The 24905-nt window shown below is 46.3% G+C and overlaps 1 protein-coding gene across 1 annotated transcript in view; it reads left to right on the forward strand.

The window, feature by feature from the left end:
• Positions 1 to 2433: 2433 nt before the first annotated feature.
• Positions 2434 to 24905, forward strand: part of LOC122945579 (transmembrane protease serine 9-like) — a 44257-nt gene continuing 21785 nt past the window's right edge. The window contains exons 1-8 of the mRNA XM_044304646.1: positions 2434 to 2476; positions 4066 to 4276; positions 4614 to 4885; positions 5284 to 5453; positions 8415 to 8635; positions 12410 to 12423; positions 19028 to 19232; positions 23866 to 24140. Coding sequence (XP_044160581.1) covers positions 2434 to 2476; positions 4066 to 4276; positions 4614 to 4885; positions 5284 to 5453; positions 8415 to 8635; positions 12410 to 12423; positions 19028 to 19232; positions 23866 to 24140 — 1411 coding nt within the window. The remainder of the gene's footprint in view (positions 2477 to 4065; positions 4277 to 4613; positions 4886 to 5283; positions 5454 to 8414; positions 8636 to 12409; positions 12424 to 19027; positions 19233 to 23865; positions 24141 to 24905) is intronic.

Here is a 24905-nt window from a genome sequence, read left to right on the forward strand (position 1 = left end):
GCGTCATTGGTTGCTATGACGCCGTGCGCTTAATGCCGCCGCTGCTGTACAGTAATACACTATACGAGCATTTATTTTTTTTCAACTTTTTTTCGGTCTGCTCATGCGCAGACCGGAAGGACTGATCCGGCATTGTGGTATTTTGAATGCCGGATCCGGCACTAATACATTCCTATGGAAAAAAATGCCGGCATTCAGGCAAGGGCTTAGTGCACTTTCACACTAGCGTTATTCTATTCCGGCGCTGAGTTCCGTCCTAGGGGCTCAATACCGGAAAAGAACTGATCGGCTATATCCCCCTGCAGTCTGACTGGAGAGCGATCCGTCCAGGAGGCATCAGGACGTCTTCAGTTCAGTCTTTTTGGCTGATCAGGCAAAAGATAAAACCGCAGCATGCTACGGTTTTATCTCCGGCGAAAAAAACACTTGCCCGAATATTAATGTATCAAATGTATCAAAATACCGCAATGCTGGACCCGTCCTTCCGGTCTGCGCATGCAGATGACCGGATGACACCGGAAAGACAGATCCGGCATTTCAATGCATTTGTAGGATCCTGATCCGTCTTACAAATGCCATCAGTTGGCAAACGATTTGACGGATCCGGCAGGCAGTTCCAGCGACGGAACTGCTTACCGGATCACTCTGCCGCAAGTGTGAAAGGTCTACACGACGACATTTGTTGCGCAACATTTGAGATGGATTTTTCTGCAACTGTCGCGTCGCAGTTTGTCACGCGACATTGGTGCAACAAGATATCGCGCAACAAATGTTGCAGTGTAGTTGTGCCCTATCTGTCGCGCGAATGTCGTAGTCCTGATCAGTCAAAAAGACGTCCTGGTGTATACTGATCGGATCGCTCCCCATTCAGAATGCATGGGGATGAGACTGATCAGTTATTTTCCAGTATTGAGCCCCGAGGACGGTATTTTCCGGTATTGAGCCCCCTAGCAGTTTTTTGAATCGAGGTCTGTTTTTTGTGTCCATTATGTTGTTTTTTGAGCAGCACATTTTAGTAGTTGTATTAATGTTTTTTTTTGTGTTTTTCTGCCATTTTTAACCCGCTTCTCTATAGAGAAATACTTTTCTGCAGGCAACTAAATGCAATTCACTTCCGGGAAGAGAAAAGCGTCCATGAAAACACATGTACGATGCAAAAAAACACTGAGACTTTTTTTTCAAAGCTGCAGTTTTTTTAAGTCAAAACCTTGAGTGGCTCCAGTAAGAATGAGAAGTGCAAGTCTTTCCTGTGGGCCACCTGCACGCGGGGCGAGTGAGCGCACGTAAGAGGCGCACGAATTTCCATTATGTGCGTCTCTGCACCAAAATCTGCAATGTCTAACAGCGTTTTTTTGTGCGAATTTGATGCGGTTTTCTATTGAAAAGGGGCGAAATCTGCAGGTAAAACCGCCAACATAACTGACACGCTATTTCATTTTGAAATCCACAAGGCGTGGCCAATTTCCACACGGAAAAAAATCAACGAAGTGTCCATGAGATCAGTGTCGTCTCATTGCTGGTACTGTACCACGCATGGTAAAAACACGTGTATTCCGCAGCATGCGTAGGCGGTCCTATGTGGTTTTTGATCCTGCCCATTTCAGTGGGATGTTTGGATGCGGATTGGACACGGATAATGAAAATGTCATTTCTATTCTCCCAGCAGCGGTTTTAGAACCGCGAGTGAAAAAAAATAAGCAGCGCCGTGTGCACCAACAAGGACTTTTCCCATTGAAGACAATGGTGATGAGTTGCCTGTGTTTTCGACGCGGTGTTTGGTTGTGGAATCTGCACCTACAGCTATGTAAAAAAAAACAGTGTGTGAACATACCCTCAGGCTAGGTCTACAGGACGACATTTGTCACGCAACAATAAATCGGGCGACACAAAGGTCACAACTACACTACGACACGTGTCGCGCGACAACATTTATAATGATAGTCTATGGTGTCGCTCTACGACACGAAAGTCGCTGAAAAAACCATTTTAAATTGATTTTTTGCGACTGTCTCGCAGTATGTCGTATGACACATATCATTATAAATTTTGTCGCGCGACAAATGTCGTGGTGTAGACCTAGCCTTATGTTTCTGAGTGACACTTGGCATTTGAGGGCTGATTTGTGTGTGACTAGAGCAGGGAGGGGCGGCCTCCAGCTATTATTACAGCCTTTGGTCACCTGTTGTATTCAGGTAATTGATAAAACACGGCCTATGATGTCATCACCTTGACGGTGGCCGACGCCTCCTGTGTGTGGTCACATGAATTCCTGGTGGTTGTCAGAACAGAAGGATTCCCACCGAGAACAGGTTGAGGCAGATCCTGAGCTCAGGGAGGGGGGATTCAGAGACGCTGCTGTCGTGGTGAGGCGGACACTGCAGACCGGGGGATTAGTCCTGATTTATCAGAGCGACACCACAAATCCCAGCAGTCATGACCGGCGTCTGGTGCCTCGCCAGCCTCCTGCTGCTCTCCGGTAAGTGGCTCCTGCGATCCAACAATCAGTCGCTGCGATATACCACAATGCGGTCAGCAGTATGGCGGGCGTGTCCTCGATCGGTCTGCGGATGCCGATCGTCTATTGTTTATGGGGCAAAAGATTTTATTTTAAAATTCCTGAGCCGCATGGGGCCCCAGTTTCCCAGTCTAGTCTGTCTGCTGTATGGGGCTTCGTATTTTTTTTGTTCCATGTATTGATCTGAATTTTTGCAGATTGCACAGGGAGCCGCACACGGATGTCATCAGTGGGGCCCGCGATACATGTGGGATGCACGGGGCCACGGTTTGTGGTCGTGTGAGCCTAAAAGCGAGCAGCTTAAAAAATGTTACATTAAGACAATAAAATAGTTCTTGTTTATAAATATTGGGTGAGAAACATTGTAACAATGTGGTGACTGGCCACACCCCTTATTATTTCATGTAGGAGTCGTCATACCTGGGGGAGCGAGGGGCGCGAATCTCTCTGTACACCCCTAACGTCCCTATAACCTGCAGCCTAGGAAAGCTGGGTGACTACCCCTGTGTGCGCTGCATTACTGGCCCCGAGGTTGTCAGCTTTCCTAAAAATCAATATATATTTTTTTATATAAGGCTTATGCTTTACTGTGTCTGAGTTTTGCAGCCCTTCATTTAGAATCCATCAGACCCCGGACATTTTTCCCGATGATTTACTCTTTCTGTTCTGTGACCGTCGTCTGCAGAGAAACGTTTCCCAAATCATCCAAACCACCCGGAGTAAGATAAGAATCTCCCCTCCCCCACAGTAAGAGGAAACCTTTTGTAAACTCTATTCAGTTTTTGGGAAAGCAGGGTTACTACCAATATGGCTGCCATTACACATGCCTCAAAGATTGTCGCCCATTTTCCCAGTGTGCAGCAGGTCCAGTCTGCCCAGTATAACATAGAGGAGATGAGCTGCGTTCAGGACGTTGTCTGCTTTTTTTTCCAAGCGCTATCACTAGGGATCAGCGAATCGACTTCGGATGAAACGTCCAAAGTCGATTCGCATAAAACTTCATTTTAATACTGTACAGAGCAGGAGCTCCGTACGGTATTAGAATGTATTGGCTCCGATGAGCCGAAGTTATTGCTTTGCGAAGTCTCGCGAGACATTGCGCAATAACGTCATAAATTAATTTGTGCTGTAAAAAAAACATTGGTACCTTGGAACCGAACCAGAGTTCTAAGTGGAAGACCCGTCCAGTCTTGACTTTTCATGTTTTGCCAAACTGCTTCATAGCCTTAGGAGCCGGGGTGAACTGGGAACTTAAAGTGGCCCCAGATACCTCAAATTCTGAGAGCATCAGCTCTTTTTGTATATGGCTTTTGGCCAAGAGGAGGGTTTAGGTGGCCCTCTGGTCATCAGCCCACCGGGAATTTTTTTTTCCTGTAGGGTCTATGGCCAGTCTGTCCCTGCTTTGGAGAGATCTCAGCTGAGGTGATGAAGGGGTGCTTGGCATTTACTGATGTCACTTGTTGGACGAATAACTGTAATATTTTCTGATAAAATGTCTGTCCACAAGTGAGCGAAATCTGGAAGGTAAAATATTCCATTATGGTTTCCAGTCTATACAACTCCAGTCACCTCCAACATCACCACTGAAGCCCCGCCAATATGTGGAAGCCCAGTCATCTCCAAACGGATCGTTGGTGGCACAGATGCAAGTGAAGGAGCATGGCCCTGGCAAATCAGTCTCCGGTACCAAGGTTCCCACATCTGTGGCGGTTCCTTGATTTCCAACCAGTGGGTGCTCTGCGCCGCACACTGCTTTGCACAGTAAGTTGGTACCTACTCATATAATATCATGACCTGATCTACTGGCATAGCACAGCTCAGTGGTCAACCATGTTAAGCTGGGAAAAATGACTACAGTGTCCTTTCCTGGAACGGTAGTGGGATGGAGCCTGGGGAGGCAGAAAGGTGACCACCAGGGCTGTGAGCCACCAGTGCATTCACTTATTTCCCTTGGCGGTTGGGGAATATTGTTCTCTTGGTGTAGAGGGTTAGTACTTGTACTGTGTGGTCAGACTGGAGATCCAGCACTGGACCCATAATGGACTCTGTTAATGGAACCACTATTGTCTATTGCCTCAGTGTTTCTTTCTTTCCTTAGGTCTACAAATCCCTCCGACTACAAGGTCGTCCTCGGCGAGTACCAGCTGGACACCACCAGTCCTCACCAGGTTGAGTCCACTGTACAAAGTATTATTGTGAATGCCCAGTACAACGGAGCTGGCAGCTCTGGGGACATCTCCTTGATTAGACTGTCCAGTCCTGTTACTTATACTGAGTACATCCTGCCAGTCTGTGTGCCAGCCGCATCCATGAGCTTCCCTGGTGGCACCAACTGCTGGGTTACTGGATGGGGCAATACAGGATTTGATGGTAAGAAGACCATAAGCAAATCATGTCATACTCTCCTGGAGAACTGCATAGTACTACAACTCCCATAATTCAGTGCATTTAACCTTATCATTTTTTGCACCGTTATATACCACTAGACAGCACTACATCACCCATCATTTACCAGTGCTAAGTCCTATGATGCATTATGCAGTCACTGATGAGCCCACACCACTACATCCCCCATCAGAGGTTGGTATATCCAAGCCTGTCTGGTGATACTTTCATGGAGAACCGCACAGTACTACATTCTCCATCATCCTGACTTTGGCCACCATCATGGCACTTCTAGGCGGATCTTCCAATTTCATGAATCTGCTCTAGTGTTCCTGTAGTTTATACTGCGTGACTTTACGTTTTCTTTTTCTTCTTTTCTGCAGTTAATCTTCCGTACCCGCAGACTCTGCAGCAGGTCACGGTGCCTCTAATCAGCACCAGTGCCTGTGATGCCATGTACCACATCGATTCCATCATTGGTGCCAGCCAAGAGATCATTCCAAGTGACCAGATCTGTGCAGGATACCAGGCTGGGAAGAAGGACTCCTGCCAGGTGGGTAACTTTCCAATAATGGTACCAGTTTTGTGGTCCTGAATCTGGGGGCTGCGGTGTACCCCCTATAAACTTTACTCATAAAAAGAGATGAGTGAATGTGTAACTCCCCAGAGTGGTGTAACCACTACTGCACCCTGCTACTATCTTTAATGGGCTAATATGTCATCTATGTATTTCTGTCCAGGACCTCCACACTGTGCATTCCTAATCTGTTTGCAACTGTTATATTCATGTAATGTGCCTGGTTCACCAGCAGATGGCAGCAAACACGGCAGAGCTGTAGTTGGGTAGAATGGAGCTTTCCATTCCTTTCTAACCACCCTCTGGAGAGAAGTGGGCTTTTCCTACTTCCTGCAGGAAGCTTAGGGACCAGTTAGTTTGTGTGTTTTACCCCCAGCTAGGGGAAGGGTGTCCAGGGGCATGTCTCTGCTGGATGTGCCCACGCCAGCCAGAGCACCCTAAGCTCTTCTGGCCATGGAAGCTTGAAGCCTCAGGAGCCAGGAGAAAAGTTCCCTGGCATAACCTAGAGTCAGACCAGTGGCGTAGCGTGGGTTGCCAGCACCCGGGGCAAGCCAAAAATTGCGCCCCCCCCCCCCCCGCGCCTACCCCAGGCACGCCACTTTTAACAGATACTGTAGTAGATCACTAGCAGTCCTATGTTACACCTCAGATAACACAGAGATAACTCTCTGAGTACAGATAATGTAGTAGATGGGTGTGAGGCCCCAGAATTCAGAACACACACAGTGTGACCTGAAGTCTGGGGCCAGAATGCGGCAGTATGGGCCAAATTCTCAATCTTCTCCCCCAACCCTACCGTGAAACAGATATGTGGATGGACATTATTATTACAGTAGAATACCGCACCATACCTGTTACATCCAGTGACGTCTCCTGTGATGTAGACTCTCCTCGACGTCTTCATTCAGAGATAAGACCACCATGATAACTTCTTTCAGCCGCTTCTCGTCTCTGCAGAGTTTCACCGAAAAAAATTTAGGTTCCTCACTTTACTATCATGCTCTCCTTCCTTCAACACTGTCATCCTGCTGCCCCCCAATACTGAGCTAGAGCCAGACAGATAGCTTTCATTCCCCCTGTATATTATAATGGCCCCCTCTTTATTATTAATGTACTGGCCCCCTCTTTAATAACAAAGAGGGGGCCATTATATTAGCAAAGAGGGGGTCATTACATTAATAATAAAGAGGGGGTCATTACATTCATAACAAAGATGGGGTCATTATATTAATAATGAAGAGGGGGCCATTACATTAATAACAAAGAGGGGGTCATTATATTAATAATGAAGAGGGGGTCATTACATTAATAACAAAGATGGGGTCATTATATTAATAATGAAGAGGGGGTCATTACATTAATAACAAAGAGGGGGTCATTACATTCATAACAAAGAGGGGGTCATTATATTAATAATGAAGAGGGGGTCATTACATTAATAATAAAGAGGGGCCATTACATTAATAATGAAGAGGGGGTCATTACATTAATAATGAAGAGGGGGTCATTACATTAATAATGAAGAGGGGGTCATTACATTAATAATGAAGAGGGGGTCATTACATTAATAATGAAGAGGGGGTCATTACATTAATAATAATAATGTACTGGCCCCCTCTTTATTATTAATGTAATGACCCCCTCTTTATTATTAATATAATGTCCCCCTCTTTGTTATTAATGTACTGGCCCCCCTCTTTGCTAATATAATGTCCCCCTCTTTGTAATTAATGTAATGGCCCCTCTGTTATTAATGTACTGGCCCCCCTCTTTGCTAATATAATCGCCCCTCTTATTGCTGTGCCAATGCCATTGAATATAGCCTTTCTGCTCCAGTCCTCTCCTCTCCTCTCCCACCCCCCATACTGCCGCCAGAGCCTCTGCAATTAGGTAAGTTAACATTAAAAAAAATACTTACCTATCTCCATCCCTGCTTGTTCCCGCCGCAGGCGGTCACGAACGCCTCACTGTGCCTTCCTGCGCCGCGTCATCGCGTCATCTCGCGAGACCCGACGCAGGAGGTCACAGTGAGGTTATTGTGACCGAGTCCTGCGTCGCTCGCCTCTACTGCCTTATAGGCTTCAGGCCACTAGGCCTGAAGCCTATGGGGCATAACGGAGGGGACGGGAGCCATAGGCTCCCGTAGCCCTCATTGAAATTTCGGATGCCTGGCGCCCCCTGCAATTTGGCGCCCGGGGCAACGGCCCCTCCGGCCCCCCCCACGCTACGCCCCTGAGTCAGACTACAAAGTGAAGTGCAGCATACAGAAGACGCTGAGTTATACAGCCAGCCTGTCAGTACAGCAGAGTCGGAGAGAAACAGATATAGCAGAGTGGAGTTTGCCTGCCAGTTTAATGCTAAAGCCTGCTAGAATCAAGGCAAAGCCCGTAAACTGTTTTGGAGAATGTTTATGCAAAGTAAAGCTGCCATTGAACCTCATCTCAAGGTCTGGACTCAAGTTATTCTTTATCCTTTAATTATTCCCCCTATTTATTGCTTCAGAACCAAAGCCTGGGGTCCAGCGGTATCCAGGTAGGAGCACCGTGACACACAGACATTTTAGGCCACACTATACCACTCAGCATTTCCTACACCTGGGATGCGTTATACAGAGGGCCCTAGGAGGAGGAGCCCATTGCAAATGTCTTACAATTCAATTTGGGTCAGATTTACCCATATTCGCTGTGTGTGCTTAAATTTGCCCAGAACTGATTCTACCTGAATTGAAAGTGGTCCAATTGCCCGGGAGAGCCCCTCACTTGCTCGAATCGCCTAAGGTTCTATAGAATCTTAATTTTCTGAAAAATTTGGGCAGTATTTTGATTGTATAGAATCAATTCCCTCCTCTCTACTCATAAGGTCTATCTCCGAGTACAGATTTATTATGTTTTAGCATTTTCCTGATCATGTCATTTATTGGACTATTATATATTTCAGGGTGACTCCGGGGGACCCCTGGTCTGTAAAATAAATGGATTTTGGTATCAAGCTGGTATCGTAAGTTGGGGACATGAATGCGCCCTGCCCAACAGGCCTGGAGTTTATACGTACGTCCCTTATTACCACGACTGGATCTACTCACATGGAGCAACGCGTTTCGTGTCATCATCCTCCATATTTACTGCATCAGCATTACTACTGGTCATCTGCCTATTGCTGCACACTTGATGGTTGGTGGATGGTTCTGCAGAGTCTATGAACTGCAATTTTAACTTTAATAACTTTTTGGACAGTGATCAGTGTCCAACTTGTTGATTGCTCTAGATCACATTGGTTTTATTTTCAATAAATTATTTTTTAATTACAAGTACAATGTCCTCAGCAGCTGCGTTGCTATATGTGTGCTGCGCATGGAAAGGTCTGTGGTCACCTCATTCAAACAAGGATTTCATCTTGCACTCTCTCACTCGCTCTCGGGTGGATTGTTAACTTTTGGCTATGCCATCCATACATGGCTATACTGGGACGAAGACCATCTACTGTCTGGAACTGTTGTCCATTTTTGTAAACTTCCCTTGCCATCTATCCCCACAGGTTCTCAATTGGATTTAGATCAGGGGAACACGCAGGATGGGCCAAGAGAGTGATGTTCTTCTCCTGGAAGAAGTCCCTTGTCCTGCGGGCATTGTGTACTGTAGCGTTGTCCTGTTGAAAAACCCAGTCGTTACCCCACAGACGAGGGCCCTCAGTCATGAGGAATGCTCTCTGCAACATCTGGACATGGCCAGCGGCTGTTTGACGCCCCTGCGGTTCCTGAAGCTCCATTGTTCCACTGAAGGAAAAAGCCCCCATACCATTATGGTGCCCCCTCCACTGTGGCGTGTAGAGAACATCTCAGGTGGGATCTGCTTGTCATGCCAGTAACGTTGGAAACCATCAGGACCATCAAGGTTACATTTTTTTCTCATCAGAGAATAAAACTTTCTTCCACCTTTGAATGTCCCATGTTTCTCTCTTGCAAAGTCGAAACGAGCAGTTCTGTGGCGTTCAAGGAGACGAGGTCTTTGAAGACGTTTTTTGTTTTTGAAGCCCTTTAGTCTCAGATGCCGTCTGGTTATGGGGCTGCAGTCAGCACCAGTAAGGGCCTTAATTTGGGTCGAGGATCATCCAGTGTCTTGACGGACAACCAATTGGATCCTCCGGCTCAGTGCTGAGGACATTTTTTTGGGTCTCCCACTTGACTTTTTTGTTCCATAACCCTCAGGATCATTTAAGAAATTCCAAATGACTGTCTAAGTGCGTCCCACCTCAGCAGCAATGGCGCGCTGTGAGAGACCCTGCTTATGCAGTTCAACAACCCGACCACGTTCAAAAGGAGTTTTTTGCCTTTTCCATCACAACGTGTGACTACCTGACAGAAGATGACAAGGAATCCACATCTCTGCCCAGATTTGGCCTTTTAAAGGCAGGTGGTCCTAAACTTTTGATCAGCTGAAAAACATCCTGTTTCAGTTTATTCGTTGTTTTCATTAAATTGAATGCTCAAAAAATGTTATGTCTCACTACCATTTCTTCTTGCTTCATGCTGAAGCTCTACTTGGAACCTTGTGAAGATCCAGCCAGGCTAAATAGGATTTTTTGCCATTTTTCAAGTGGTCTTAAACTTTTGATCAGGACTGTATCTAATTCTTTGAACTGACAACCGGATGTGTTGGGCTGTATAGTTGCTATGGGTGTTGTAAACCAAGGGTTAAACATAGTGTCACACATAATAAGGTGAAGAGTTAATGGCTGCCACTTTCTATTGTTTCAAGGACAATCGTGAGAATCGGGACCCTACCCCCTTCCCCTCCAAAATGGACGGAGCGGCCAGTCAGGCATGTGCGCAGCCACTGCATTCATTTCTGTGGGAGTTCCGGCGATGGCGGAGTGCGGCGCGGTGCACATGACTGACCGGCTGCTCCATCCGTGTTGAGGGGGAAGGTGGGGTACCCATTTTCATGATCAGTGGGGGTCCCAGCTGTATGACCCCTAAAACTCTAATAGTGATCCCCTATTCTGTGGCTGGGGGATAATGTTACCAAACTGGAATCCCCCTTTAAACATCTGCCTCTGATCAGGGAACGGGGTCCTGGGTGGAGAATCCCCTTAACTCACAACATGGAGAATTATAAACCAAATAATCAGTTCTAATTAGATTTTCTTTCACACAATCGATACAGATGGTGTCGGGATCTGTTCAGGAAAAAAAACGGATGGTCACACTCGCAAGTTCAGTCAGTTTTGTCTGCGATTCCGTTCAGCGTGTGATGTGGATGTGATGAGTTTTGATGCTTTTTTTTCATGCAGATGTAGAAAAACTGAAGAATAAAAATTCAGTTTTTCATTTCTATGGAGCCAGAGCGGCGTAAAAATGACAAGAACATTTAGACTGGTGCGTTCTTATTCCTAGTCATAGGGGCCTATCCATAAAGGCTGCGCACACATATAAGCAGAAAAGCTGAGAAATGGGGCTCATTCTAAAGTCAAGTGGTATTGTATCTACTATAAATGGATCAATGGAAGCTCTTGGCGCACATTTTGCTCAAATTTGTCGGCCCATCTCCTAGGCGTCCAAGAGAGGCGGTAAATTAGTGTTAGGGACCCATCTGCAGGAGCCACCTTGACGCCTGGTAGAGGGGCCCGACACAAGTTTGATCAAAGTGTGCGCTAAGAGCTTCCATTGATCCATCTATAGTAGCTATAATACCACTTGACTTTAGAATGAGCCCCATTTCTCAGCTTTACTGCTTATGTGTTTGTGCAGCCATTAGTTTTTTTTATTAAGAGCTGCGTAAAAAACGCACAATATAGAGGGCGCTAAGATTTCTTCAGAATGTGGAGATCATGCGTTTAAAAACGTGTGCACAGAACCATAGAAATGAATGGGTTAGGGCGAGGAGTTCCCTACACTTATCGTATCCGGATGAAAAAAATTGCATTCCAAGAGCTATAACTTTTTTGTTTTTTCATCCGTTTACCTGGATGGGGTCTTACTTTTATTTGATATTTTATTAGGACAAGTCATAGTTTTTAATGCACCATTTTGGGTAGATGTAATGATTGATTGAAGCCAGCTGTTTAGCTTAAACCCCCTTTTGTTTTACATCAGTAACAAGGCGTATTGGTGGTCACTAAGGGGTTAAAGTGTAGATACAAGCCGTGTAACCCGAAGACTGGTGGAGGGTAAAGACTCATCTCATTTGCCCTCCTGACGGCCATTGTCAGTCGGCCCCCCTGTGGTTTGCAGTTTATGGTCTGCTGAAGTGCGTCAGATCTTCCCTCAGGCTTCAGTATTAAGTATCTAGAAAACCAGGCAAGAAGAGAACAATGTGGAGTGAAACCATCTGTAGGTCCAGTCCCACCCTCGCTTCTGCCTCGTCACGTTGTATACATTGAAGACATGGAAATCCACAGAGGAACCTGTCAGACCAGTCCGTTATCACCACCGCCGAGACAAAAGTTCTATACAATCTGACGTGAACGTACCTGCAATGTAAATACAGAGATCCTCAATGGGATAGACCAGGCATCCTCAAACTATGGCCCTCCAGCTGTTGTAAAACTACAACTCCCTGCTGTAGGCTGTTCGGGTATGCTGGGAGTTGTAGTTTTGCAACATCTGGAAGGCCGCAGGTTGATCATGCCTGGGATAGACCATGAGGTCCAGACCAGCCGGGACCCTGGAAACTGGAACCACCCAGGACACGTCCAATGGCCAAGATATGTCACAAGACTCCAAAACATGAACAGATCCCATCAAACCAATTACTGAGCAATAAAGCTGTGAATGTGAAAGGGTGAAGAGTATGCTGGTGTGATGTCTTCAAACCTGAGGCTGGAGTCCATATTATGGAGGTGTTTCAACAGGGAGGTTAATGACCAAAATCTTTTGCGTTAGAGGAGGCCGTTCATATTAGACAAATGCCGTCTGAATCCACTTATTTCCTCAGAGCCGCCCGTCCATGTAATGTATATGGGGCTCCCCCCAATGGCAGATGTGGGAGAAAAGGATTGAGCTGCTACTTTCAGCATGCCTGATCATTTGTTTCCATGAGCCACCACTGGTGAAAAGGATGTTATAATAACAGTTGGTTGACACCAGAACCTTGGCTGGGCCTCTGCCTGTGTTCTGTGCACAATGCCCTTTTGAATGGTTGGTTGGGTTCCCCCAGTGATGCAGGGAAAAGCACGTTGACCTGACACAACCAGTAGGGCAGAATGGAGACCATCAAATAAATGAGTGTCAGGCTGCGTAGGGCCCTCTGTGGAGAAGTGAACAGAGATATTGTGTAGAGCAGCAGTAGTTGAGCACTATCGTGTTGGTTGACCTATCGATCCAGTGCAGGTGGAAGAGGAAAAACCCTTGACTTGAGGGATAGCCAACACAGACCAAACCAATGCGTTACCATGTGTGCCACCAGAGGAAGCAGACTCCGGACGATTGGGGCCAAACCAGTGTTCTTCAGCTCAAGGCCGACCTTCCAGTCATGTTTACAGGACTCCCTTAGTATTGAGATGGTAATATAGTGTCCGTGTGTCAGGACTTACTACAGGTTTTCATTTTGTGGAATATCCTCAGATCATGACCGGCAGGTGGGCCCTGCTGTTATTACTCCTGGTGAAATGAACCCAAATGGGTGCTGATTTAGGTTGGTGCCAGAGGCACTTGTGCTACAGATTCTGTCCTCTGGATCTGATCCACTTACCAGCCCCAGTGATTGTACCTCAAGATGTCAACAACCACGATGGGTTTTTGCCTCCATGGTCTTTCCTTTCCAGTCTTGTGCCTGTGCTGTCCATGCTCCATCACCCAACAGCACACGTCACAGAAGCTGCTTTAAAGGGTCACCTAAACCTTTGTTAAATATTAGGTACCTTTTAAGACCCTAATGGCTCATGCACACGTCAGACTGTGTAGAGCGGATCCACCATGCATGGCTGTAAGGCTTTGCCTGATTCTGTGTGTAGTTAGACAATCTTCACTAGAAGCGAGGCTTCCTTAGATCTTCATACATGGCACGTAAGGAATGAAAGACATATGTGGGTACAATAAAGGAGTCTGACACTTCTGGAAGATCTTGGGTGGGCTTTGTAGTTGGCACCAAGGTCAAGGATCTGAATCCTATCTTTGCAGGCTGCACATGTCCACCTGCGGGGATCGCTCATTGTGCTCCTTGCAGTTGTGGTTGGAGGCCTCTGTAGGGTTAAATTATGGTGCAGCTGAGGTTTTCCACCAGATATTATATTGCTATGCAGCGTCAGGTGTTCGTCGCTTTGTGTGGGGTTGAGATTTGTTTAAGGGGTGAAACCTGAAGCTTTTCTCGGTGATTAAAGCTTTATTCTGAGGAAGGAAGAAGCACAAGGAAGAAGATCCGAGAGGAGAGAGGACCCCACCCTGCCATGGCTCGCTCCAGTCTCTCACATACGGGGGTCCTTGTAGTGATCATCGTGCTGCATGCTGGTATGTACACGAGCTGCTTCCCTTCATATCACCCTGTATCTGCTCCACCTGATCCTGCAGAGGCCACAATAGCCAATTCATGTGGCCTACTAATGTGGACACTGCAGTTAATCTCTCTAAATATGCACTAAAAATTGTTTTTGAGGTGGGGTCGGGGGCAAATAAATTACTGTTCATCCATTAACCCTAAAGGAGGCTCCATGACAAAAAATGTTTATCTCAAACCCTAAGTAATAAATTACCACAATGAATCAAACTGGTATTATGAGAGTATGAGTTTCTTAGACCAACATTGTAATATACTGGTGATGAGCGGCATAGGCAATATTCTAATTTGCGATAATTCGCAAATTTTTGGCCGAATATTTGACATAAATTCGAGAATTCCTGATCTCCAGTCATTGTTTACTTGATTGCGAAAAATCTGAAATGTAATATATTCGCGATAAATTCAAGATTATAATATTCAACACTATTCGCAAATACAAATATATGGCACTATATTCTAAATATTCGGGAATTCTCGAAGTGGCGATATTCGTGATTAAAATTCGCAATTCGAATATTCACGCTCAGCCACCACTAGAGGGAGCTTACTACATACAGATTATACAGCCACCACTAGAGGGAGCTCACTACATACAGATTATACAGTCACCACTAGAGGGAGCTCACTACATACAGATTATACAGTCACCACTAGAGGGAGCTCACTACATACAGATTATACAGCTACCACTAGAGGGAGCTCACTACATACAGATTATACAGCCACCACTAGAGGGAGCTCACTACATACAGATTATACAGCCACCACTAGAGGGAGCTCACTACATACAGATTATACAGCCACCACTAGAGGGAGCTCACTACATACAGATTATACAGCCACCACTAGAGGGAGCTCACTACATACAGATTATACAGCCACCACTAGAGGGAGCTCACTACATACAGATTATACAGCCACCACTAGAGGGAGCTCACTACATACAGATTATACAGCCACCACTAGAGGGAGCTCACTACATACAGATTATACAGTCACCACTAGAGGGAGCTCACTACATACAGATTATACAGCCACCACTAGAGGGAGCTCACTACATACAGATTATACAGTCACCACTAGAGGGAGCTCACTACATACAGATTATACAGCCACCACTAGAGGGAGCTCACTACATACAGATTATACAGTCACCACTAGAGGGAGCTCACTACATACAGATTATACAGTCCACCACTAGAGGGAGCTCACTACATACAGATTATAGCAGTCACCACTAGAGGGAGCTCACTACATACAGATTATACAGTCACCACTAGAGGGAGCTCACTACATACAGATTATACAGCCACCACTAGAGGGAGCTCACTACATACAGATTATACAGCCACCACTAGAGGGAGCTCACTACATACAGATTATACAGCCACCACTAGAGGGAGCTCACTACATACAGATTATACAGCCACCACTAGAGGGAGCTCACTACATACAGATTATACAGCCACCACTAGAGGGAGCTCACTACATACAGATTATACAGTCCACCACTAGAGGGAGCTCACTACATACAGATTATACAGCCACCACTAGAGGGAGCTTCACTACATACAGATTATACAGCCACCACTAGAGGGAGCTCACTACATACAGATTATACAGTCACCACTAGAGGGAGCTCACTACATACAGATTATACAGCCACCACTAGAGGGAGCTCACTACATACAGATTATACAGCACCACTAGAGGGAGCTCACTACATACAGATTATACAGCCACCACTAGAGGGAGCTCACTACATACAGATTATACAGCCACCACTAGAGGGAGCTCATTACATACAGATTATACAGCCACCACTAGAGGGAGCTCACTACATACAGATTATACAGACACCACTAGAGGGAGCTCACTACATACAGATTATACAGTCACCACTAGAGGGAGCTCACTACATACAGATTATACACTCACCACTAGAGGGAGCTCACTACATACAGATTATACGGCCACCACTAGAGGGAGCTCACTACATACAGATTATACATGCCACCACTAGAGGGAGCTCACTACATACAGATTATACAGCCACCACTAGAGGGAGCTCACTACATACAGATTATACAGCCACCACTAGAGGGAGCTCACTACATACAGATTATACAGCCACCCACTAGAGGGGAGCTCACTACATACAGATTATACAGCCACCACTAGAGGGAGCTCACTACATACAGATTATACAGCCACCACTAGAGGGAGCTCACTACATACAGATTATACAGCCACCACTAGAGGGAGATCACTACATACAGATTATACAGCCACCACTAGAGGGAGCTCCTACATACAGATAACAGGCCACACTAGAGGGAGCTCACTACATACAGATTATACATGCCACCACTAGAGGGAGCTCACTACATACAGATTATACAGCCACCACTAGAGGGGAGCTCACTAACATACAGATTATACAGCCACCACTAGGGGGAGACTACTACATACAGATTATACAGCCACCACTAGAGGGAGCTCACTACATACAGATTATACAGGCCACCACTAGAGGGAGCTCACTACATACAGATTATACAGCCACACTAGAGGGAGCTCACTACATACAGATTATACAGTCCACCACTAGAGGGAGCTCACTACATACAGATTATACAGCCACCACTAGAGGGAGCTTACTACATACAGATTATACAGCCACCACTAGAGGGAGCTCACTACATACAGATTATACAGCCACCACTAGAGGGAGCTCACTACATACAGATTATACAGCCACCACTAGAGGGAGCTTCACTACATACAGATTATACAGCCACCACTAGAGGGAGCTCACTACATACAGATTATACAGGCCACCACTAGAGGGAGCTCACTACATACAGATTATACAGCCACCACTAGAGGGAGCTCACTACATACAGATTATACAGCCACCACTAGAGGGAGCTCACTACATACAGATTATACAGCCACCACTAGAGGGAGCTCACTACATACAGATTATACAGCCACCACTAGAGGGAGCTCACTACATACAGATTATACAGTCCACCACTAGAGTGGAGCTCCACTACATACAGATTATACAAGCCACTACTAGAGGGAGCTCACTACATACAGATTATACAGCCACCTACTAGGGGGAGCTCACTACATACAGATTATACAGCCACACTAGGGGGAGCTCACTACATACAGATTATACAACCACCACTAGAGGGAGCTCACTACATACAGATTATACAGCCACCACTAGAGGGAGCTCACTACATACAGATTATACAGCCACCACTAGAGGGAGCTCACTACATACAGATTATACAGCCACCACTAGAGGGAGCTCACTACATACAGATTATACAGTCACCACTAGAGGGAGCTCACTACATACAGATTATACAGCCACCACTAGAGGGAGCTCACTACATACAGATTATACAGTCACCACTAGAGGGAGCTCACTACATACAGATTATACAGTCACCACTAGAGGGAGCTCACTACATACAGATTATACAGTCACCACTAGGTGATTTTTTTGTCCAGGACGGTGAATGGACTGTAATAAAATCCTGACTGTCTCTACCTCAGCGCCTCCTAGTGGCACCGCTTGAGTTTACACTTCTCCCCAAGAGGTGAATGTGTGTTCAGTGTTGCTTAGAATAACATGACCCTGAACATGGCGCTTGTCCTTCACAATGTACTTCAACTGGATAAATTAACCCTTTATGTGTCAATACGCTGCACTGTATTCCTCTGTAAGACTGGAGGATGTGAGGCGGAGGATAATACCAGGCAGATAAGCATTTGGGACATTTAAGGGTAACCTCAAAAACACAGCATCGAGGCAGATGTCTGCTCCACAAAGTTCAGTCAGAGGGAGAAGCGCAGCCAAGAGGTTCCTGTTATCTGCGGAGGTTTATGGGTCTGTCCGGACACCTGGGTCATCTGTTGTAATTTGTGGGTCATTTAAGGAGATTTCTGGTAAATCTGTAGATAGACTCTAGGCCAGCGGTCAGCATCCTTCGGCACTCCAGCTGTGGTGAAACTACAACTCCCAGCATGCTCCATTCACTTCGATGGGAGTTCTGAAAACAGCTAAGCAAGTGTGCTTGCTGGGAGTCGTAGTTTGACCACAGCTGGAGTGCCAGAGGTTGCTGATCCTTGCTCTTGGCTGCTACTCTATATCAGGGGTCTCAAACCTCCGACACTTCAGCCGTTTTGAAACTACAACTCCCACCAAGCGCCATTAAATTCAATGAGCGTTTGGCCCCATGCACACAGCCATTGTTTTGGTCCGCATCCAAGCCACAGTTTTGGCGGCTTAGACGTGGACCAATTCACTTCAACGGGGCCGCAAAAGATGCAGACAGCACTCCGTGTGCTGTCCGCATCCATTGTTCCGTTCCGTGGCCCTGCAAAAAAATATAACATGTCCTATACTTGTCTGCGCCTTGCGGACAAGAATAGGCAGTTATATTAAAGGCTGTCCGTGCCGTTCCGCAAATTGCCAAACGCACACGGACACATCCGTGTTTTGCGGATCTGCGGTTTGCGTACCATTAAAAAAACGGAATGGTCGTATGCATGTAGCCTTTTTAAGAAGAGATAAGAAATGTGTATGCTGGGAGTTGTAGTTTCACAACAGCTGGAGTGTCGGAGGTTGCTTACCCTTGTTGTAGATGTCAGTTGCTACAATGTTGCTGCTGGTGTGGTGGGGGACAGGTATTACAGCACCACCTTGTGGATGACTTCAAGAATGTTGTATCAGTGTTTTACTGTCAGTGATGATTTCTAATGTTAATCTGTTTTCCCTTAGTCCTAACAGCAGCACAAGCTTCCAGTCGTAAGAAGGTTACTTCTTTATAATGAGCACAGGGTGGGAGGGGCTAGAGGTCTCTAGCCCCTCAGGGGTCTCTAATTAAGTATCAATTAATTTGATTAAATTAAAAATCCCTTCTGTCCTACTAGTACACAGGGGCAGAAATACCCTATTATTGTGTCGCTGTTAAGACTAAGGGAGAACAGATTAACTTTCATAACGTGTCTCATGGTGGCCGTCTCTCCTTCCAGCTGGTCACACCTCGGCCCTCATCCTCACTGCTGACCTCTCCACGTGCGGGTCACCTGTAGTCACCACCAGGATAGTTGGCGGAACAGATGCTGTGGACGGAGAATGGCCATGGCAAGTCAGCGTGCACTACCAGGGAAGCCATATTTGTGGGGGGTCCCTCATCTCCACCCAGTGGGTGCTGAGTGCGGCCCACTGCTTTGAAAAGTAAGTGCACCCCGTGAATGTTATGGTTCAGCTCTTAGGGCATGTTCACATCAAGGGAAATGTCGCTGCTTCTTCCAGGGTTGGTCCTTTCTGAGCGCAGAGTAATCCTTCTTCTATTGGGCCAGTCTTTTACTCATGGGCGGGGTGAACCTTCACAGGCTCCTCCCACTGCGGATCCAGAACCCCCTGTCCCAGCGTGGGTTCAGAATCCTACATGCAGCTCTGGATGTGACTGGAATATAAGACATGATGTATGATCAGAATCATGGATGCAGCTCTGGATGTGACTGTAGTATGACATGATGTATGATCAGAATCCTGGATGCAGCTCTGGATGTGACTGTAGTATGACATGATGTATGATCAGAATCCTGGATGCAGCTCTGGATGGGACTGGAGTATAAGAAATGATGTATGATCAGAAACTTGGATGCAGCTCTAGATGTGACTGGAGTGTAAGACATGATGTATGATCAGAATCCTGGATGCAGCTCTGAAAGTGACTGCAGTATGACATGATGTATGATTAGAATCCTGGATGCAGCTTTGAAAGTGACTGCAGTATGGCATGAGGTATGATTAGAATCCTGGATGCAGCTCTGAATGTGACTGCAGTATCACACGATGTATGATTAGAATCCTGGATGCAGCTCTGAATGTAACTGGAGTATGACATGATGTATGATCAAAATCCTGGATGCAGCTCTGAATGGGACTGGAGTATGACATGATGTATGATCAGAATTCTGGATGCAGTTCTGGATGGGACTGGAGTATAAGACATGATGTAAGATCAGAATCCTGGATGCAGATCTGGATGTGACTAGAGTATAAGAAACACTATATTATAAGATCAGAATCCTGGATGCAGCTCCGAATGTGACTGGAGTGTAAGACAAAATATAAGATCCAAATCCTGTATGCAGCTCTGGATGGGACTGCAGTAAAGGATAAAATGTAATACTAAAATCCGGGATGCAGCTCTGGATGTGACTAAAGTATAAGACACAATGTAAGATCAGAACCCTGGATACAGCTCTGAATGTGACTGCAGTAAAGGATAAAATGTAATATCAGAATCCAGGATGCAGCTCTAGATGTGACTGGAGTATAAAACACAATGTAAGATCAGAACCCTGGATACAGCTCTGGATGTGACTGGAGTATAAAACGCAATGTAAGATCAGAACCCTGGATACAGCTCTGAATGTGACTGCAGTAAAGGATAAAATGTGAGATCAGAATCCTGGATGCAGCTCCGGATGTGAGTGGAATATGAGCTGTGAGTTGTGTAGGAGGGTGATGGCATCATGAACCATCAGGGGCCCTATAGTGTGGGGCCCGCTGGGCTCCATTTACAGGTTTGTCCTCGGATCTCCTTGCATTGTTCTGGTGATGACGGGTTATGGGGCCGTTCCCCGGGGACAATCAGACGCTCTGTAAATCATCTCTTATGATGGTGATTTATGCCACGAGCTCGTAGAACGGGCGGCGTCCGTGCGGAATCTGTGAGCGCAATTACTGAGCTTTACGAGACACCGTGTCCTGTGCCATTATCAGATTAACTGGCTCAGTCACACCTCAGTGTTCGGTCAGTGATTTCCACCAGGAGCGGCTCTAAACCCAGAACAGGAGCAGATCCTCCCTTATACCTTATGTCACTGGAGGCTCCGATCCTCACAATCACTGATGGAAATCACTGACCGAACACTGACGTGTGAATGAGGCCTTATACAGACACCTGTGAAGGGCGCTGCTGCTCCAGCTGCTGATCTCCCAGCCTGCTCCTTTCAGGCGGGGGGGGGGGGGGCTGCTGACGTCCGGACCTCCTCCAGTCTCCTACCCGGGTCTACAGGAGGGGAGGAGCATAGCGGTAGCACAGGCCCCGCCCTCCTGAGATGGGTCATCCCCACCCGGACACAGGAGATAGCTGGAGCAGGACGGCCGCACAGCAGGCCTCCATCTGCCACACGCTCTTCACCCTATGTTTGTCGCAGATTTAACCCTTTCTGTTACACTGCATTGTACCGGTACTGATGCAGAAACTGCACCGAAAATCTGCAGCAAATCCACAGCATCTGAATGTGCCTTAAGGGGAGCGCAATAATGAGAGGGGGGAGCCACAGAGGCGAGGATAGTAGAGGGACTGTAAGCAGCGCCCCGCGGGGGCAACAGGACTCTACTGTCCATCCTAATCCATCTTATATAGCCCGTCCCACCTTATATAAACCCCACCTATCTTATATAGCCCTCCCACCTTATATAAACCCCACCTATCTTATATAGCCCTCCCACCTTATATAAACCCTACTTGTCTTATATAGCCCTCCCACCTTATATAAACCACACCCATCTTATATAGCCCTCCCACCTTATATAAACCCCACCATCTTATATTGCCCCTCCCACCTTATATAAACCCCATCCATCTTATATAGCCCTCCCACCTTATATAAACCCCATCCATCTTATATAGCCCTCCCACCTTATATAAACCCCACCTATCTTATATAGCCCCTCCCACCTTATATAAACCCCACCTGTCTTATATAGCCCTCCCACCTTATATAAACCCCACCTATCTTATATAACCCTCCCACCTTATATAAACCCCACCTGTCTTATATAACCCTCCCACCTTATATAAACCCTACCTGTCTTATATAGCCCTCCCACCTTATATAAACCCCACCTATCTTATATAGCCCTCCCACCTTATATAAACCATACCTGTCTTATATAGCCCCTCCCACCTTATATAAACCCCACCTGTCTTATATAGCCCTCCCACCTTATATAAATCCCACCTTATATAAACCCTACCTGTCCTATATAGCCCTCCCACCTTATATAAACCTCACCTATCTTATATAGCCCTCCCACCTTATATAAACCCTACCTGTCTTATATTGCCCCTCCCACCTTATATAAACCCCACCTGTCTTATATAGCCCCTCCCACCTTATATAAACCCTACCTGTCTTATATAGCCCATCCCACTTTATATAAACCCCACCTATCTTATATAGCCCCTCCCACCTTATATAAACCCCACCTGTCTTATATAGCCCTCCCACCTTATATAAAACCTACCTGTCTTATATAGCCATCCCACTTTATATAAACCCTACCTATCTTATATAGCCCTCCCACCTTATATAAACCCTACCTGTCTTATATAGCCCTCCCACCTTATATAAACCCCACCCGTCTTATATAGCCCTCCCACCTTATATAAACCCCACCATCTTATATTGCCCCTCCCACCTTATATAAACCCCACCCATCTTATATAGCCCTCACACCTTATATAAACCCCACTTATCTTATATAACCCTCCCACCTTATATAAACCCCACCCATCTTATATAACCCCCCACCTTATATAAACCCCACCATCTTATATTGCCCCTCCCACCTTATATAAACCCCACCATCTTATATTGCCCCTCCCACCTCATATAAACCCCACCCATCTTATATTGCCCCTCCCACCTTATATAAACTCCACCTATCTTATATAGCCCTCCCATCTTATATAAACCCTACCTGTCTTATATTGCCCCTCCCACCTTATATAAACCCCACCTGTCTTATATAGCCCCTCCCACCTTATATAAACCCTACCTGTCTTATATAGCCCATCCCAGTTTATATAAACCCCACCTATCTTATATAGCCCCTCCCACCTTTTATAAACCCCACCTGTCTTATATAGCCCTCCCACCTTATATAAAACCTACCTGTCTTATATAGCCATCCCACTTTATATAAACCCTACCTATCTTATATAGCCCTCCCACCTTATATAAACCCTACCTGTCTTATATAGCCCTCCCACCTTATATAAACACCACCTATCTTATATAGCCCTCCCACCTTATATAAACCCCACCATCTTATATTGCCCCTCCCACCTTATATAAACCCCACCCATCTTATATAGCCCTCACACCTTATATAAACCCCACTTATCTTATATAACCCTCCCACCTTATATAAACCCCACCCATCTTATATAACCCTCCCACCTTATATAAACCCCACCATCTTATATTGCCCCTCCCACCTTATATAAACCCCACCATCTTATATTGCCCCTCCCACCTCATATAAACCCCACCCATCTTATATTGCCCCTCCCACCTTATATAAACCCCACCTATCTTATATAGCCCTCCCACCTTATATAAACCCCACCCATCTTATATAGCCCTCCTACCTTATATAAACCCCACCCATCTTATATAGCCCTCCCACCTTATATAAACCCCACCATCTTATATTGCCCCTCCCACCTTATATAAACCCCACCCATTTTATATTGCCCCCCACCTTATATAAACCCCACCCATCTTATATTGCCCCTCCCACCTTATATAAGCCCCACCCATCTTATATTGCCCCTCCCACCTTATATAAACCCCACCCATCTTATATAGCCCCTCCCATTTATATAACCCTCACCCATCTTACATAACCCCTCCAACTTTATTTAAGCCACAACCATCTCATATAACCCCTCCCACTTTATATAAACCCCACCCACCTTATATAGCCCCTCCACTTCCCCCTGTGATTAGTGTTCTCGGTGCAGGCCTTGCTGACTGTCTCCCCCTCTTCTCGTCCACAGCTCCGTTTCGGCGGCGGATTATCAGGTTTACTTGGGTTTCCATCGCCTTTGGGTGAAGCCTCCGCCTCAGGCTGTTATTTCTGGGGTCCACACCCTGATTGTCAGCGCTGAATATAAGGGGATGGGCAGCAGGGGGGACATCGCCCTCCTGAGGCTGTCCGCCCCCATCTCCCCCTCCCCGTACATCCTGCCCGTCTGCCTGCCCTCCGCCTCCGTCACCTTCCCCTGCGGCCTGGAGTGCTGGGTGACCGGCTGGGGCCACACGGCCTTCCACGGTAAGTCCTTCTAACAAACTTTGTGCATCCATTCCAAACCTTTTTTAAGACCTCTGCTTGCTGTCAGTGAACATTCCTGTTCCATTCATTCCCTGTGGACTCCAGGCTGATACACTGTAACAAGCTGATCAGCTGTGTGAACAGGACTGGAGGAGGCAGGGATGGAAACAGGAATGCTCACATTCACTGACCGCAAGCAGAGCTTGAACATACATAAGAATTCATTCCTGTCCGTTAGAAATCAGCTGACTGGTCAGGGGGACGCCGCGCTCTCTGACACCAGCGAGTTCTCTATCCGCGCCGTTTGTTCACAATGTATTTATGACACAAAATGAATGTCACAGAATCCAGAAACCTTTTTGTCGATCAGAATGTGATTTTGTGACACAGAAAGCGAAGTGAATAAATGGCGCCCAATAGTCTCCGTCCAGTGCGGACAATGGGCTGAATCCAGACTGAATCCGGACCCTTCACTTCACTGTTCTGAGCTCAGGAGCCTCGTAATCTGGACTGAATCCGGACCATTGATTTCACTGGTTCTGACCTAACGAGCCTCAGTAATCTGGACTGAATCCGGACCCTTCACTTCACTGGTTCTGAGCTCAGGAGCCTCTGTAATCTGGACTGAATCCGGACCATTGATTTCACTGGTTCTGACCTAACGAGCCTCAGTAATCTGGACTGAATCCGGACCCTTCATTTCACTGGTTCTGAGCTCAGGAGCCTCTGTAATCTGGACTGAATCCGGACCATTGATTTCACTGG

Source organism: Bufo gargarizans, chromosome 8, assembly GCF_014858855.1.
Source record: "Bufo gargarizans isolate SCDJY-AF-19 chromosome 8, ASM1485885v1, whole genome shotgun sequence".
NCBI lineage: Eukaryota > Metazoa > Chordata > Amphibia > Anura > Bufonidae > Bufo > Bufo gargarizans.